We start from the raw sequence: 18,727 nt of genomic DNA, 5'->3' as shown, positions 1-18,727 counted from the left end.
ATAACCTAAAATAGGTTTAAAAGGCACTGCAGATCAACACTCAGTACTGCATCTCCAGCCCTGCCCCATTCCTTGTTTTTTGTATTTAACACATATCTCTTCATAGTAGTGCATACTGAGAAATCCTCTCCTGATCACTCGTTTTATCACCAAACTCCTGAATAATGCGATCCAAGTCATTATTTTATTACTATAAACCTTCAAAAAGCGCTGCAAATGTCTGTGATATTCTTTGAGCGCTGGATGCAGACCTGTGCTTTTACATCTTTTTGATGATGTCGGACAGGATCCAACATTGGACTGGAAAGGGAAAATTGTAATGTCGGACCTGGTCTGACATAGGACTGCAAAGGGTTAATTGTACTGTAATTCTTGATATGTATTTTTTGTATCATCGCCCTGCGTAAGTGCATCTGCTAGGAAATAATAATAATAATAATAATAATAATAATAATAATAATAATAATAATAATAATAATAATAATAAATAATAATAATAATGTAGTAAAAGTTAGTTCTTCGGCACATAGTATTAGTGGAATATTGTGATGTGACAGGCTGGTGAGTGGATAGAGAGAACTCCAGCCACCTGAACACAATAAACCCAGGCAGGTAGGGGAATTTAACCCCATCCCTGCCAATTTATAAAGGGCAGAGCTTTGCTCTGCCACATGTGACTTTTGAGCACTTCTTTAATTCTCTAATAGAATAAGGGGAGGCAAACAAGTGGACAAATCGATTGAATAAACTCCTATAATCATTTGTTGTTATACTGGCATGCCCAGACAACAATTAATCAAGAATAATTATGCAGACTTGGTTATTTAAATTTTAACGAATCCGAGTATATATTCACTCCTTTGGTCTATTAATTCTTAAATGGATCGAGTGATCACAGACCCAGGCAGTCTGATGTCTTTGCAAACTAACAGCATTAATACTATAAAGCAATATGGGTACATTGTACACCTCAGGCAGTCTAAGGCACCCATTTGCACTAATGCAGACAATATAACAACATCGCTAAAGCTAATAATAATAATAATCTTATCCTATAGCATCGTATTTAAATATAAGTGAGATATAAATTCAGGATTATATTTACCCTCTGTGGAGAAATATGACAAAATATATAACAGAACAAAGAAAGGACAGTCGTCTAACAAGAGACTCTGAATACAACACCAGCAGTCAGCTTCGCAAAGAGGACTTAAAAAGATGGACCAGACAGGCTTGTGTTAACAAGCTTGGCTGATAACTAATTGTAATTTTGCTCCAATATGTAAAAGATTTTTTTTGTTATCTCCCTTCTTGCGTCAGAAGGCTTAATTTAACCTAAACAGCTGGTTTGTTAGACAGCCTTTATCTCCAAAATTAATTATTTTTGGTACCAGGCGTTCTCCCACTTTTCTAAGATAAGGATATACAAGTTTTTTTCTAAAACTAATAATATATGTTCTTGTACCATGGAGTTCCTCTTGCTTGTTAAGATAAAACATACAAAAGCAAGGGGTTCTTGAGTTAGAACACCTGGCCTGCAAGTGAGTTTCGCCTTGGTTGTTAAAACATATTTTTATGGTACCATGAAAATCATAGTACTTTTACAGATAAGAATCAAAAGCGAGAGTCCCCTTGTCCTAAGATGCAACTGCTGATAAGAAACTTAGCTACATGTGCATTCCCATCAAGGTTATTGAATTATGTCAGTGTTTTATAGTTCACTGAGCCTCTTAGTTAGGCTAATATAAATGTCTGCAATAATATTTCTGCTTGTAGTTATTTAACATTTTCTAAACCAGTACAGAGGTTTACAATACTATTAACAGTTCATTTTCTTCCAATGGTCTTTTGAACACAGTATCCAGTTTGTGTCCAAGATATCGGAGTGCTCCCAGCAGGATTGGAAATCCTTTTTCTGGTTTTGTTCTCAAAGGTTTCTTAAAAGCCACCACAGGGTCAGGAATCCAGCGATAAGCATCACAAGTGTGTCTTAATAAATCAGTTACCTGGTATCTACAGGATATCTGAACCTTTGTTGCAATTTTCCCATCTTTACATTCTAACTTTCACAAATGACGCCATCTCACCTGGAGAGTCTCATCACATCCCTAAAATGTAATTCTCCTTGCATTGTCTAATCTAACATTTAAATTGGTAAAGGATAATACCTGTGGATCATCAGGGGCATACGAAAAACATTCTACAGTGCTTTATCATATGGATACATATACGGTTTTTGTTCCGCTAGTGACAACCCAGTTCTGCATCTCTGACATCCACATATTAGTCTGGATACATGCCTGTCTGTCCCCCTTTTGAAAGAGTTTCCCACAGGGAGTAATGGTTCTGGACTAATAACTATTTTGTTTATACATTTCAATTTGATCAGAGGGTTATTTTGTTACATATTCCTTCCATCCAAAATATCTGAGTTGGCCAGAATTCATTATTTTTTATATCAGAAATTTTTCAGCCTCATTACTATGCCCATCATCAATGGGGAACCCCCCGAGAAATAAAGTTCGATCAAAGGACCAGTTACTTTGGCTGCATAGGCCTTCCATTCAAAAGGTACCAATATCTTATATAAGAGAGAAGGGGTTTAAGGGTCGCTTGTGACAATACTTAATATATAATTCTTCAGTTCAAAATAGGTAAATGTACTCATTTGAATTCCTACCAGTGATTGTACAAGTGTATTGTTATGAATTGCTTGCTTAGAGAAGATATGATAAGGTCAGAACTGGAAGTCATCTGTACTAAAAACTGAATAAAGCTTGGGCCTTATTTGGTAAAAAGATCACAAATGGAAGCACAAGAGCAAAAATAATGGTGCTTGACCACTGTTGCCTTTACATTGATTTATAATTTACGTACCCTTCAATAACACAAATCAATCAATCAATCTATTAGACAAATATTTGGCACCTGTAACCATCATTTTGTAAATGCTGATCTATTTTTATAGTGATTGTAATTATTTACAGAACCTAGTCTGAACATGTCTAAAATTTAAGAGGCTGTCCGTCTAGCTAAATTGCTCGAGTTTTTATATTAGTGAGGCTACACCTCTATAGTTCGGTCAACACCTTACTCTAGTGCAGACACCCCAAGAAAAGGGTGAAGCAGGTTTTTCAAATCAGTAGTAAAACTAGGTACAATTATGAATATGACGTAGACGGACAGTGCATCTGTGTTAGTAAATTGCATTTGGTGCTAAAAAGTTCCTCAAAAGTCAGATTATTTCGGATGTGTAAGGTTATCATGCATAGGTGGCACAAAACTGAGGCAGCTGTATGTTTGTAAATCATCATGGATTGCAAAGAGAAATAACTTCTTCATTGTCTGTTGTATCCTATGCTGTCCATGCAAATTTTTTCTTTCAATAATTTTTGGTAAAAAATGTGCTGCCTTAGACTTATTTTTATGTATGACACAGGGATGTGGTTGAAATACAGATTTATTTATATATGGAGGACTCGATACATTTGAAAAGAATTTTATGCATTTGTTCTCTGTTTTATTTTTATTTACTGATTTGTACATCATATTGCACCCTTGCCCAGACTTGTTGTGCCTGATGTAAGCCCACAAAAACAATTGAAAACAATTTCATCAATACAGTCAAAAATAATTTCAGTGTCTACCACAAAAGAAACATACCTCTAACATAATTCCAACGACTTTTCTGAAGTAGCAGTGAATAACAGTACTGTGTTTGGAATTCCGACCCATTTGTAACTTAATAATACTAGAAAACAAGGTCAGGTAAAACCTGGACTTTCACGACAGCAGTTCTTTTCAGAGATTATCAAAGATGCAGTGTGGTTTCCCTATCTAAAATAAGCAGAAATATCATACTCCTTTAAAATGAAACACATTTTAATAATGTACTGTGCTAATGCGTGTGCAGATAGAGACGGCCACTGTAGTGAGAAATTTAAAGGACTCCCATTTAGACGATGGGTTAGTGTAATGATTAAACAAATGCAATCTGACAAAAAAGGCAGGCAATCACATTTGTTGAAACAGTAATGCTATTAAGTACTTTTATTTAACAAAAATAAAGCAAAACGTAGTAGCTTTAGCAAACTATAACAACTTTTAACTTTTAACTGAACATGCAGCCTGTGGTTCTTTCTATACTGTGTAGTGGAAGTGTGGTAAGTAATATGTAATGCCAAGAGGTAATTTACTATATAAATGATACCCTATTCTTACAAAATATTAATAATTGTTTACAGGTTGTATTTTTTTTATTTAATTAAAAAAAATACTGAGTCATCAATAAAAAAATAAATAAAAATGAAAGACATTCAAGTTTAATTTGCATAAAGGAAATAAAGTAGCCTTTTCTTTTGACCCGAATGCCAGCCACATCAATACTATATTATGAACATGCATGTAGTATACTGCATAATACAAAATGCATTCTATAGCCACCTGGGGCTGCAAAAGTATGTGAACCTTAATATCAAACTACAAACCAATCAGAATCATTACAATCAAAAATTAATTGTCAATAAAGCTTTTCTCAGAATGTGTCAGAAGTTATCTTCTTTGTTTTCTGTGTCTGTCTTCTCGACTTTATGATATAACATAGCTTGTTGGCTTTCCAGTTACCTATACAGTAACTTCAGCTGCAGACATACAAGCTTCTTCCCATCTAGCCAGTTGACATTGAACTAAACAGTCAGGCCTGTGCTGCCCCCTGCAGCTGCATGAGTTTAAGTATGTGATCTACAAGCTCTGCTGTAGTTGAGTTAAGAAAACATAAAAAAATGAGATTTATACCAACAATAAATAGTCACTATAATCATGATTTAGCTTAAATCACGTTTTAACTTCTATTTAATTGTACATTGTTCTGTAGTTCTTTCTTACACTGTTTTCCTTTTTTTCCTATCTGCTTTTTGGTTGTTGACTTTTAAAATGTAAGCCGTACCATGTTCTCTCTGTCAACAGAGGGTAATTTTCCAATGCGCAGTTACATTTATAAATAAATAAACATATTTTTGATGACCAGTTTAATTACATGGAACTTACCTCCCTCCAGCATCTCCTTATGCAAAAATCAGTTGTCTACAGGACAGGAGACAAACAAAACATCTCATTAGCAGTGACGCTGATCCTGTTTATATATAGGTACAGATGTCTTTCATTTTAGATTAGGAGCGTACATAACCTCGAAGTGCCACTGCTCCTACATGGCAACTACTGGTAGAAAATGTGTGTAATTACAAAAAGTTATTTCCATAATTCTATTGTAATAAATGGTTATCCCTTTTTTTAATTGTCATTACCTTTACAAAGATGTTTACAGATGCATAATAATAATGGATTCTAAACAAATATATGCTAGCATTACTTTTGTTGAAATAGTGTAGTGTGTTGCATATTAAATCTTTTTTTTTTCTGCAATGTTTTGTTTTTTTACAGTGGATTTTTCTGTGGCTGATTGACATGGACGAGGACAAATATGCTGATCCCCGTGATCCTAGGGCAGGGATAAACTTGTCTAGTACAATAATCTCCAATTAATGTGTATAAACCTAATTTACACCCACTCAATTCCTGTCTTTCCAGACTGTCTACAAACCGTGGCTGTGTTCCCAGTATTTTGAAACCACGCAATTTCACTGCAGTAAGAAAATACCTTGCAAGCAATACTGTGAGGAAGTGCAAAGGAGGTGTCCGTTTATATTGCCAGACAATGACGATCTAATCTATGGAGGGAGTCCAAGTTTTATTTGTACAGGTAACCCATCCAAGCACAGTATGCAACACTGCTTCAGGTATACTGGGCTGTATTAATCAAACATTAGTAACCCTTCAATACTTAAAAGGAAGTGTGCTATATACTGTATATCCTTTTATAACCGCATACTTTTGTTTGCACTTTTCAAGAAAATATAGACAAAAATCATTCCTCAAGAAACGATAGCATGTTAACTGCTATAAAAATGTACAGTATATTGTGCAGTCAGCCGTTTTGGGATTAAACAAACAGCAAATTGGTTCAAATGAATGGCAAGTAAATTAGAGGGGAAATACAGTATGCATGTATATTAATTTTTGTTAAAAAATGACAGACAACTGTAAAAAAGATATTCCTGGCATCCCAGGAGGCTGTAGATAAATTGATAATTTGAAGCCGGTATATATTTCATAGCCACTACAAAAGTATTCACCCCCCTTGGACTTTTCCACATTTTATTGTGTTACAACATGGAATCAGAATGGATTTAATTAGGGGTTTTTGCCACTGATCAACACAAAAAAAGTCCATAATGTCAAAGTGAAAAATAAAATCTACAAATTGTTCTAAATTAATTACAAATATAAAACAGAAAATAATTGATTGCATAAGTGTTCACCCCCTTTGCTATGACACACCTAAATAAGCTCTGGTGCAACCAGTTGTCTTTAGAAGTCACATAATTAGTCCACCTATATGCAATTAAGGCGTTTCACATGATTTCAGGTTAAATACACCTGTCTATGGGAGGTCCCACAGTTGGGTAGTACATTTCCTAACAAAAACTATATCATGAAAATGAAGGAACAGTCAAAGCAAATCCGGAATAAGATTCTTCAAAAGCAACAATCAGGGGTAGGATATAAGAACATTTCCAAGGCATTGAATATACACCGGAGCACAGTAAAGTCCATTATTAAGAAATTGAGAGAATATGGCACAGCTGTGAATCTGTCTAGAACAGGCCCTCCTCAAAAACTTAGTATCCAGGTGAGAAGAGCACTGATCAGGGAGACCACCAAGAAGCCTATGGCAACTCTAAAGGAGTTACAGTCTTCCACGGTTGAGCAGGGAGGCACTGTGCTTATGGCAACAGGGTGCTTCACAAAACTGGCCTTTATGGGAGAGTGGCAGAAAGAAAGCCATTTGTTTGGCGCAAGCCTAACACCGCACATCATCCTGAGAACACCATCCCTACTGTGAAGTTTGGTAGTTGCAGCATCATGCTATAGGAATGCTTCTCTGCGTCAGGGCCTGGAAAGCTTGTGAAGATAGAGGGCAAAATGGATGCAGCAAAGTACACAGAAGTCCTGGAGGAAAACCTGCTGAAGTCTGCAAGAGACCTGGGACTTGGGAGAAGTCCAGCAGGACAATGACCCCAACCATACAGCCAAAGCCACACTGGAGTGGCTTACAAACAAAAAAGGTCAATGTCCTGGAGTGGCCCAGTCAAAGCCTAGACCTCAATCCAATTGAGAATGTGTGGAAAGAGTTGAAAATTGTTGTTCACCAAAGGTCCCCATCCAACTTAACGGAGCTTGAGCAATTTTGCAAAGAAGAATGGACAAAAATTGTAGTGTTTAGATGTGCAAAGCTGGTAGAGACTTATCCAAATAGATTCATGGCTGTAATTGCTGTCAATGGTGCCTCTACCAAATATTGCCTAAAGGGGGTGAATACTTATGCAATCAATTATTTTCTGTTTTGATTATGTAATTAATTTAGAACAATTTGTAGATTTTATTTTTCACTTTGACATTATGGACTTTTTTTGTGTTGATCCATTTTAATGGCATGTTGTAACACAATAAAATGTGGAAAAGTCCAAGGGGGGGGTGAATACTTTTGAGAGCCACTGTGTGTGTGTATATATATATATATATATATATATATATATATATATATATATATATATATATATATATATATATATATATATATATATAATACACACACACAGTTATGGCCAAAAGTTTTCCATCAATGTATACAATGAACTCATTTTCATGAAGTCAAATGAAACCTCCTGAACAACATTATGCTAACATATTGAATTGCATATCACTTTGCAGTTTCCCATGTACTTAATGACAATCTGACAGAAATTTCTAAATTATGCTCATATGTTTATTTATATTATGTCTCATTCCTAATATTATACGTGATACAAAACATTTGGCCATAGCTGTGTGTGTGTGTGTGTGTATATGTGTATATATATATATATATATATATATATATATATATATATATATATATATATATATATATATATATATATATATATATATACACACACACACACACACACACACACACACACACACACACACACACACAGCGGTTTGCAGAAGTATTCACCCCCTACCAATAATGTCACATTTTGTTATATTACAAATAATGTGTGCTCAGTTTTTCAAACAAAGGAGGAGGTTCAATGTCGGCAAAACTTGCAAAGAAAATGTACAAAATGAAATTTACTGGTTGCATAAGTATTCAGCCCCTTAAGTCAGTTCTTGGCAGAAGTACCTTTTGTAGCAGTTACTGCTATGAGTCTTTTTTGGATAGGTCTATACTAGCTTTGCACGGTAGGATGGCGACATTTTTGCCTATTTTTCACTGGAAAATCAGCGCTTTTGAAATTTTCTTGTACCCTTCTCCTGCTCTGTGTCTCTCTACCACTTTATCCCTGACTTGTTTTGAAAGCTTCTTGGTCTTCATGGTTGCTTTGTTGGATCACTATGTGAGTTGCAGCTTGAAAGTCTTTATATACCTGAGGGAAAACCTGTACAAGTTAAACCACTTTAAGTATGCACAGGTTGAAACCATTTCTCTAATGTTGTGACCTTTCAAACAAATCATTTGCACCGGAGCTGATTTAGGGCTGCAGTAGCAAAGGGGTTGAATGCTTATGCAACTGAGATTAGTCTGTTTTTATTTGTAAGTCTTACTTATTTCTATTCTATATGTAAAGTATAATTTGAAAGTGTTGTGGGGTACACTAAGGTGCCAACAAAATGTGAAAACTTTGCAGGGGAGTGAATACTTCTGCAAACCACTGTGTGTAAGTATATGTGTATGTGTGTGCAATATATATATATATATATATATATATATATATATATATATATATATATATATATATATATATATATATATATATATATCACACACACAACTTGTACATGTATAAGTACTAAATTTACCTGCAAATTGTAAATATTGTTTGTATTTTGTGAGTTGGATATGGATGGTTTAAAAAAACCTACCCTTGAAGATAAAATGCTTTTTACTTCCTCTCCAAATGGGCAGATCAACCAGATAAATGAAAAGATGTTGTTTTGAATGGCAGGCCTACCATTAAAGGGAAATGTAAATCCATTTGTAGAATGAGATGAGGTTAAATTGGTTAATTGATTGCTAATGTAACCTGTCCTCATTTATAAACACACATGATTCCCACAATTCACGGCATGAACTACTTAGGAGAGTATAGCTTGTTAGGTGCACTCCATGCTTTGCTATCAAGAGTGAAGGCTTTGTTGAGGAAAGTTTTAGTTTTTTTTTAGGCATAGTCCCCCTTCCCAGAGTAGTTAGGGGACACTAAGTGTTAAAGGATGGGTTGAGCAGGAAGCTGTGACTGGAATTGAAGTTAGGCACTAGCATGATTATCTTTTTATTTACAAACAGGAACAACCAGCTGCACTCTCTGGCCTAGTATCATTTACACATTCTTCAAGTGGATTTGTATGCACTATTTATTACCATTTTTGTAGTACTGTGGATGACACCTTAGAAATGCAGAGTATTAGTTTTCACATTGTTATGCTTATTTCAGGATTTCATATACGTAACTTACTTTCACAACTAGTCATTCCAATCTGACTAAGAGAGGGAGAGAAAGAGAGGCATAAGGTACTAATACAGGATATTCATATTATTGGCTATCCAGAACCTGATGGTTGAGATGAAACAAAAGACCATAAATATGTATAAAAAAGGAAAGTAGTATTCTTGGGGAAACCAGCAAAATAATGTGAGTAAGCTTAATAGGGTGTTTGTTATGAATTTCACTGACCCTCATAAACGTTTAAGAGGTACCAATGATGATAGTGATGTCCAACCTTGGATATATTTCCAATCTGATGGATTAACAGAACAGGCTGCACTTCAGCTAGTTTTGTAAACTAATTGTGTTGCAGTCGTTTGTAAGGACTGTAGGGTTCAGCCGTGATTATAAATACCTTCAGATAGCCCACAACATTTTAGAAAAATTTTATTTGAACTAGAATGCTGCCACCTTCAAATAAATAACACATTGTATGTGACCCATGGTTATCCCTCTGAAAGTCCAAATGTATTTTACTAACTCATTATAAATAAATAATTTAGCACAAGTTTGCTACAGTTAATCCTTATCAGAAACACTGACGAAATGCTACAAAGATACTAACATTCCCAGTTAGATGTTGGAATTTCAAACCTTGGTTCACACATTATAGTTATGTCAGTGTCAGTATGTAGACTTCATGCTGAACTCCCAAAGTTTATTTGAATCATTCAGATATTACCAGATTACATATTTCTAGGGTCATTACTATTTAGGTCTTGAAATATTATAAACTAAAGGTACTATGGATTCATTTTCAGTGTGTGTGTGTTTTTTTTTTTTTTAATGTTATGAAACTTAACAGTGTTACGGATTCATGTTATTGCCATGGATTCATTTTATTTTTGTTTACCTCACAGGGCTTTTAGAAAACCATTCGACTGATGCAGAACCAGAGTGCTGTGACGTCAGATGGGACTTTAGACCAGATAACCAATCCAAAGGGACAATAAAGACGAACGGCTCAATGGTGTGTCATCATAGGACATCGCTTGCAACTTCTGCAGCATCCAGACTGTGCAACAGCAGGCTTAAACTGTGCTTTCTAGTCCTAATTCTCTTACACACAGTAGTGACAGTGACTGCAGCACAGAACTCTACAGGGCTAGCTTTTGAAGGGATTTCTACTCTGGAGGATAACTCGACCAACGAAGAGTAACAGAGGCATGCATAAAATCCCTAGATTGGCACTTTGGCAGCCCATTGCTACCAGCAACAATGGCTTAGCCTCTGAATCACATCTGCAAAGCCTTGTGGGTACATTTCAAAATGGAGTGGGCCCAAATCAACACAAAAAGGACTCACACACACACACACACACACACACACACACACACACACACACACACACACACACACACACACACAAATTCCACAGTTTTTTGGTTGACTAAATGGCAGTGTTTAAACTGAGTTTTTTTGCACTGTTTATACACTGTTTTAATGTTTTGTTTTGTTTTTTCACTACATTAATACAGGATTTTTTTATTTTTATTTGTAATTTTGTTTGAGGGGGTGGGAGTCAAGTACACTGTCTGTATTTCTATTCATTGTGTGTGTGTTCATCCAGTATTTATTTTTTCTTTTGAAGTTGATTTTTGATTTGCAGAACACAAAACAGCTGCTAAGTCTCAATGGTATAGCAGAATCCTTACCACACACACACACTTGCATATACAAATACACGTGAACAAACATTCCTATTCCTATCTTCTATCCAACTAGTTACAAAAAGAAGGAGTTTGTGCAAAGCCAAGGAGGCACAGGGACTCCTTCAAATACAAATCAACAAATCCATCAATCAATAAATGCATACAATTGCTGTCCTTTTCCTCAGATGGTGTATTTGGACAGTTGATATATTTGATAATGTTTACGAAAGTGTGGTACCCGGGTTCTCATTTTGAATAAATCCAGTCCTTTTATCTTTGGTCTGTTGGACAGCTGAGCCGCCTTGCCTGAGACTAAATCCTCTATTGTATTCCTCTTGTTGCACAAGGTGGTAGCAAAAGTTTACAATTTGCTTTCCCTGTTTATATATTTATGTTTAAAGTGTGCAATATTCCAACATAAGCAATCTGAAAATCACAATAAATAAATAATAATTATAAAAATTGATATAGAAAATTTTAAAGTTGAGACATACTGAAATGCTTTAAAGCTACACATTAATTTTTTTTTAAGTTTGAATGATCTTAAACAAGGACACTGGCATTTCATTTCAAGAGCCCAGCTTGGAATGATGCCCAGTTCCGATTATATGAAAACGAATACCCTTGTGATAGCTGTCATCTCAGCCCTGTGTTTTAAAGGGTGGAAGACAACCTCATCAGAACCACGAACATATATCATTATTTAGAAATGCGTGGGTGTGCAAAAAAGTGTTTCACTTGTTCAGGGATAGGCCTTTCCTCCCTTCTTCCAGGTGACCCAGCACACCTGGTAATATATTAATTGAATTAATAAGAAGCAAACATACATTAATGATACATTCTAGATCTAATCCAAAATCCAGCCTGTTTAATAGCACTTTGTTCTATGATATCAAGCACTCTCACTCAAATAGCTAACATTGATACTGCAAGGTTTAAATTATTATTTTTTTATTTTTTTATTATTATGCAGAGGAGCCCAACTTTTTATTAAAAAAAATATTCAAATAAATATCTGGTAGATAATGGATAATGAGGTATATAGTCTTGTTGCCTTCTGTTCACTTTTGTAAAAGAAAATGAGTGACAAACTGTTTAGATGCAGCATGTAAAGGATATGAGGAAGAGAGCTTACAATTAAAGGGAAGGAAAATTCATAAGGGCTGATTTAAACTACACATTCCTTCCTTTTTATCTGTCTGCATTAGGGTGTGTTTGAAAAGTAAATTCAAGCTAACAAAGTACATTAGAGGATTTATTATCCCAGAAATGAGAAATGCTATAAACTATAAAACACTATATTTAATGGAACCAATAAAATGAGCTTATTTAAGTATACAGGGATTTACAACAAATAGGCAAAGCCATATGGGAGCTAAATTCTGGACAAAAAAAATCAACAAAAACTTTCCTGTCCATTGAAGATTCAACTTGTCATATAACATACAATATAGTGTACAATTAGCAGTCATTTCAAAATAGACTACATGGCACTCTAAGAAAAGGTGGTTTACAATTTTCTTTTAAAGAAAATCCTTACAGTATTTTATGACAGATATTTTGAGAATCACAGCACAAAAGAAAACGTAAATATTATAATAATTTACGTCTGGAATATATTATATTATATATAAATATATATATATATATATATATATATATATATATATATATATATATAATATATGACGGTATATATATATATAATATTGTTACAACGTACGTTTTTGATATATAAAATTTGCAACGGTAAGAAGTTCTTATTAATGTTACAGCAACTTTGCATGCAAAAAATAAGGCAAACTCGAATGAGTTGCCATCTGTTTTTTATGCTTGGAAAAATTGAGCCAACATTTGCCTCTAAATCACTTCTGGTTTATTCTGATCTAATCATTAAAACCATTAACAGTGAGGATGCGGGCAAAGCTTTCTGAATACCAGAAGTCACTCTGAATATTAAGATCTGATACTGGAAGATTCAATATGTCTAAATAAATCATGAGCACAAAAGTAAAATCTCTCTATTTTAAAAAAGTATGTCCATTCTGAACTTTCATTTACAGAAGTTACTTACCGTAATATTAAAATAAGCCTGCTTATTATATACTGTATTATATAACAAAATAGTTATCTATCTAAAGATTACTAAGGAATTTTATTTAAAAAGTTTGGTGGTGGTAAAAACATCAAGTCACATGAAAACAGTATCAAAACTAAGCAATAGTTCAGCAGGGGTCTAAAGATTATTTGAAAATGCAGGACCTCAAAATGGTTATCCAGAACTTCTATAAGGCTCTGCTTTGTCAAATTGAAATTATAACCTTGAGCATCAGTTTTCGTAAAAGGACATGGCCGAACAAAATATGTTTTTTCAAACACTTAGGAGATACTTTTAATAATACAGTTAAGCATTACATATATTCATGTATGAACATTATGACTAACGTGTGGAATGGATAGAGACAAATTAATACAACCCATACCTGAAACAAGTGATGGAAGTACTGTGCTTACAAATATGTAATCTGGTGTTGCTTTATGCATTAAAAAAGTGCATTTGCCAAAAGATTTAGCACTTACTGCAAATATTAATAATAAAAAACAAATAACAATAATGTCCTCCTAGTGTCCCTAAATAAATAGACCCCCCCCCCCCCCCCATATCATCTGTTAACCTAAATGGCGCCATTGGTCCTGTTGATTATAGAGCATTAAAGCACATTATATGTATTTGAGTATTATACATGCAATAAGACAAAGATAAATTGTGATTATTAAATTATCTGCAGTGGCTTTAGGAATATTGAAAAATGACAGTGGCTCCAGCCCTGCTTTGTTCCCATCTGTGACATGCTAAATTCAAGCAGCACTTTACTTTAAATGTCTGTGGTGATTCAATACACCGCAATGAGAAACCACATTGGTTTTAATCAAGGGCCCTATTAGCAATGATGAGACTTGTTCAACAGACCAACAAATACTCAACAACACCTCCAAACAGATTGTTGTAGCTTTGTATCTACCTCTGCTGGGCAAAGGCCTTTTTAATTATGAGCGTCTGTGTCTTTTCATTGTGATATTGATATTTGTAGCTCATTCCAGTAAAACCAATAAGCTCAAAGAGTTATGAGGACCTCAATGCTCTAAAAGGTCCTGTCACTATTGCAATTAACTGTGGTTCAGTATAAACCCTGTTACACAATTTGTGGGGCATCATGTACTGACCTTCACTGAACTAATACAAGGCCATGGTCTGCTTAATATTTAGTGAGCATCCACAGGCGAGAAAGTATAAGTACAATAGAGAAAGATACTATTTTAGATACTGGTAACAGAAAAATAAATAATCTAGTACAAGTTAAGAAACTATTTTTGAAAAATGCTGTATTTTAATAGTATTCCATAATTATTATTATTTATTTATTTTTATTTCAATGAACTACTGTATATAAAATCTGTTTTGCAAACCTCATACCATGGGTTCCATCTACACAGGTTTGCATTTATTATCAGGGATGTGGTGTCTTTCATTGACAGACTACATTTGATCTCTAGATCAAACGTAACCATTATTTGAAACATATGAGAACACGAATGCCTATGTACAGTATGGAAGCATATGTACAGTATTTAATAATATCAGTATAACTTACAACATTTTCACTACTTATTGTTGCCTCCTGTGTACTCCAGATTGCAAATAAATTTTTTTAAAATTATGCCATCATACTTCCATCAAAAATAAGCTGTCTTGAAGGGCAAAATACTTCCCTGATACAATAATTTCATAATTATTGGACATTACTTTATAGTAAGCTGTTTAGAAGGAGTTTATTTACACTGAATAATGTAACACAGTGGCGTTTTTAGATTATAAATGGCAGGTAGGTGAAATTACTTTCGATAGCAAAGGATTATTTACTTGGTGACCCCAGGGCATGTTAATAAAAAATATAAAGACAACAATTACTGTGTTTAAAAATAAATGTACTCAAATGCATGGTACACAGTAAGCAGAGACATGCAGTAGTGAGAATGTTTTATACCGTAAATCATAGCATGTGCAATATTTAAATTCCAGGCCCTCAATACTTATATTTACAAGATGAGATATATTTAATTGTTTAAATGCAGAAAGAAGTTGATTGAAGCCTACTCTCAAAGGTAGGATTCAAGCTTCAGGACTGAAGTGTTTTGTTTTTTTTTGTTTTTTTTTTAGTTGTTGTTTGTTTGTTTGTTTGTTTGTTTTTTTATGTGGCTGTATGACATAAGAGAAAGGCTGAATGTAAATGTGTCTAGGGAGGCTCAAAGCTTGTAAAATTTCACATAAAGGCATAGAAGATGTACTGTCTGACTTGTGGTCTGATTTTCAATGCTTGGTAACTTACACTGAGTATCTCCTCCTAAAATAAATCTTTATATTCTGTATATTTTTGTGTTAAACTTAAGTTTTAACTTGGCTTTAACTAAAATATTAATAGTAACATAATAATAAATACAAAATGTAAAATAATACAAAAGTTGACTACATTTAAAGAAAGCTGTCCTTACTCGTGAGTAAAGCCCTTTTAAAAATCAGACCCAAGAGTAGCCCTGTGGCTGGAGTGCATCCATCTATGAGCCTTTTCCCATTTGGAATAGTTCTGTTTACTGTACATGGTTCCGGACAGTTTTCTTCTATTGTGAATTCAAAGCAAGTGCAGCAAAAACATGGGAACTGGCGCGGCAGTCTGAAGTTAACACTAAGGTAAAGTGCAATTCAGCCTAAAAGATTTTTTTTAATTATGAAGAGACAAAATCATGTAAGTTTTTCTTTATTAGTTTAGTTTTGTTAAAAAAACAAAAACAAAAAAAAAATCACTCTGACCCAAGCTCCATACAATCTACTATGCCTACATATAAAAGTAGCACAACAATGTTACTGTTGTAGATTTTTCTAAAAAGAAACCATACAAAAAAAAAAAAAAAAATACTAATTAATCTTTGAAGTCTGTTAATGTTAAAATAGCAAATTGTAGCCATTTTAATATGCACGTGAAACACAAGTATTTTAGTATGATGTGAAATTCTGTAATATTGAAGAATGTCATGTAATTATTAGAATGAGGCCTGGTTTTTAAATTAAGTTGAGTGTGTCTTCATGAGTACGTGGAAATGAAAAGGTTTGTTGTGTGTGAATTTACTTTAATAATAAGACATATCAACTAAATTGATTTATCTTGAGAATAAACTATACATTAAACATTTTAATCAAAAAGATTGCTAAAAACTACTCTTACTGAGTTAAACTGACAAATTTTGAAGTCAGGTAAAACTGAAGACAACTTTTTGCCAGAATTCGCCTTACAGGGTCTACCTGTAGTTAAAGCTTTGGTTGAAAGTCAAAAGGTAGAAAACCGAACGAACAGCAATAGCGCCAATGTATTCCTCATGAGGAAGTGTTCAGAGTGGAAAAGAGAGACGGTAATCTAGTATAAAGGCACATTCGAGTGGAGAAGCCGAGGGCACCAGTTTGTTGTCTGGCTAAGGTTCAGTTGACATTTTACCAGAATGTTTTGTTTTTACAGCTAACAAAATACTCACATTTATTTATTTTTTTCAACACAACCACCTATTATTATGAACTGTTTAAAAACAAAAAAAGTGATACACATCCTGCAACACATTTATATTCTGGAACCACTGCATTAGGGTAATGGAGCAAAATAGTTGATGCCAAGGGACACATCAGCCTCATGAGAATGTAAACTTGATATACGTGCAGCCGCTTATTTATTTATTTATTTATTTATTTATTTATTTATCAAATAGCTCTAGTTTGAACAACAACAAAAAATGTTAACGCATTCCTGTGACTCACTGCTCAAAAAAACCTAATAACAAACAATAGCAAAAATAAAAATAAAAAATACAAATATAATAGCAGGACCTACAAAAAGCAAATTTCAGTCATGGCTAGGACATTATTGTTGTTTTAGCCCATATACTGTAGATGCCACTGCCTATACAGAAAGGCTGCTGTTCTATTAGAGATTGTAGATGGGATATTAGGTTTTGACACTCAGTATTACATTCATTTTGGCATTATACAGATTTTACATGTTTTGAAACAAGTAAATACTGCGCTTATTTCTTGCCTTTGCCAAAATATATGTATTTGCTCACAGAAACTGTCCTAGTTTTAATTTCTGTTCATAGAAAGCTGGATAAAAATGTGATGTAATTAAGTACTGTACCTACGGGGCTAATTCAGAATGGGCACAATTATCAACTCACTCAAAACAGTAAATACCAGAACATAAATGTTTGAAAAACAGTTGTATTATTAAATTCTGTAGTAATACTAAAAGAGACTTGTATAACTTCCATAAAATTATATTACTAAAGTTTTGACTAGAAGTCTTTCTCAGTGTGAAGTCATATATAACACAGTATACGTTTCTTTTAGGATTACTATGTATACCACCATTGAGTGCTTTATAGTTATGGATAAGTATGCCTTTCTAACCCAATGTTTTTTGAAGAGTGTTTAGAGGCTTTTGTTATGTTTTAAATGTATGAATCATGCGAAACTATGCAGCTCTAACTCATGTGCTTTATGTCAAGCTACAAATTTCTAACAACAGCATTTTACAATCCTACAAGGTATTGTTCAAAACCTACACCTTCTTTCAAGTTAATGTTGTTAGTTTTGTTCAATATCAATCGCATGGACTGGATTTATTTTGAAATGGATTAAAACCGTGTCACCTGAGCATAAGGAATGCCCTCAGATGATTATCCTTTCAAAGAATGGCTAAGCGATCATATGAAAAAACAAATAAAGAGATATATAATGCATTGTTATAGTATATTATAATATGCTAGCAACTTTAGTTCAGTAACTTATAAAATCTTTAATTTTTTTTACAAAGAACTTTGATTAAATAATTTATTACAATCTTAAAAGTCATAATCTTTTGGAAAGAACTTAATAAAGCTATAAGTATTAAAAAGATGTTCTAAGAAAAATAAATACAAATGTGTTAAATAACATTGTCTGTTGCCTGATAAGATAATCATAAACTTAAACATGGACTGAAGCCAGGACTCACAGGACACAAATAAGACAAGGTTTACTGAAAGCACAATGTTGTTGGTGTGAAAGCATGAATTCGCATTGTATTTGGATACTAAATCAAAAGTACATAAGAAGTTGTCCACTTTTCATGAATCCCAATCACTAGCAGCTACAGCAATGGTCACCAACCCTCCGACCTGAATATGTCTCCACTCAATTTCAAACTGTGTCCTCTGGTCCTGGTCTCTGTGTTGTGCTTGAAATAAGTGACTAGGATTATCTTTAGCAATTTAAAAAATGTAAGTCAAGTTAAAGAACCAGGATCATGTCCATGAACATTATAACAATATATATAAGATATACAGGAC

The 18,727-nt window shown here is 33.9% G+C and overlaps 1 protein-coding gene across 1 annotated transcript in view; it reads left to right on the top strand.

The window, feature by feature from the left end:
- LOC121327545 (transmembrane protein FAM155A-like) overlaps positions 1 to 10,977 on the top strand; it is a 56,256-nt gene extending 45,279 nt beyond the window's left edge. The window contains exons 2-3 of the mRNA XM_041271619.1: positions 5,587 to 5,758; positions 10,508 to 10,977. Coding sequence (XP_041127553.1) covers positions 5,587 to 5,758; positions 10,508 to 10,806 — 471 coding nt within the window. The 3' untranslated portion in view covers positions 10,807 to 10,977. The remainder of the gene's footprint in view (positions 1 to 5,586; positions 5,759 to 10,507) is intronic.
- The last annotated feature ends 7,750 nt before the right edge of the window (positions 10,978 to 18,727 follow it).

The sequence above is a fragment of the Polyodon spathula genome, chromosome 15 (assembly GCF_017654505.1).
Source record: "Polyodon spathula isolate WHYD16114869_AA chromosome 15, ASM1765450v1, whole genome shotgun sequence".
In the NCBI taxonomy this organism is placed as follows: Eukaryota; Metazoa; Chordata; class Actinopteri; order Acipenseriformes; family Polyodontidae; genus Polyodon; species Polyodon spathula.
This window is presented reverse-complemented; position numbering and strand designations above follow the sequence as displayed.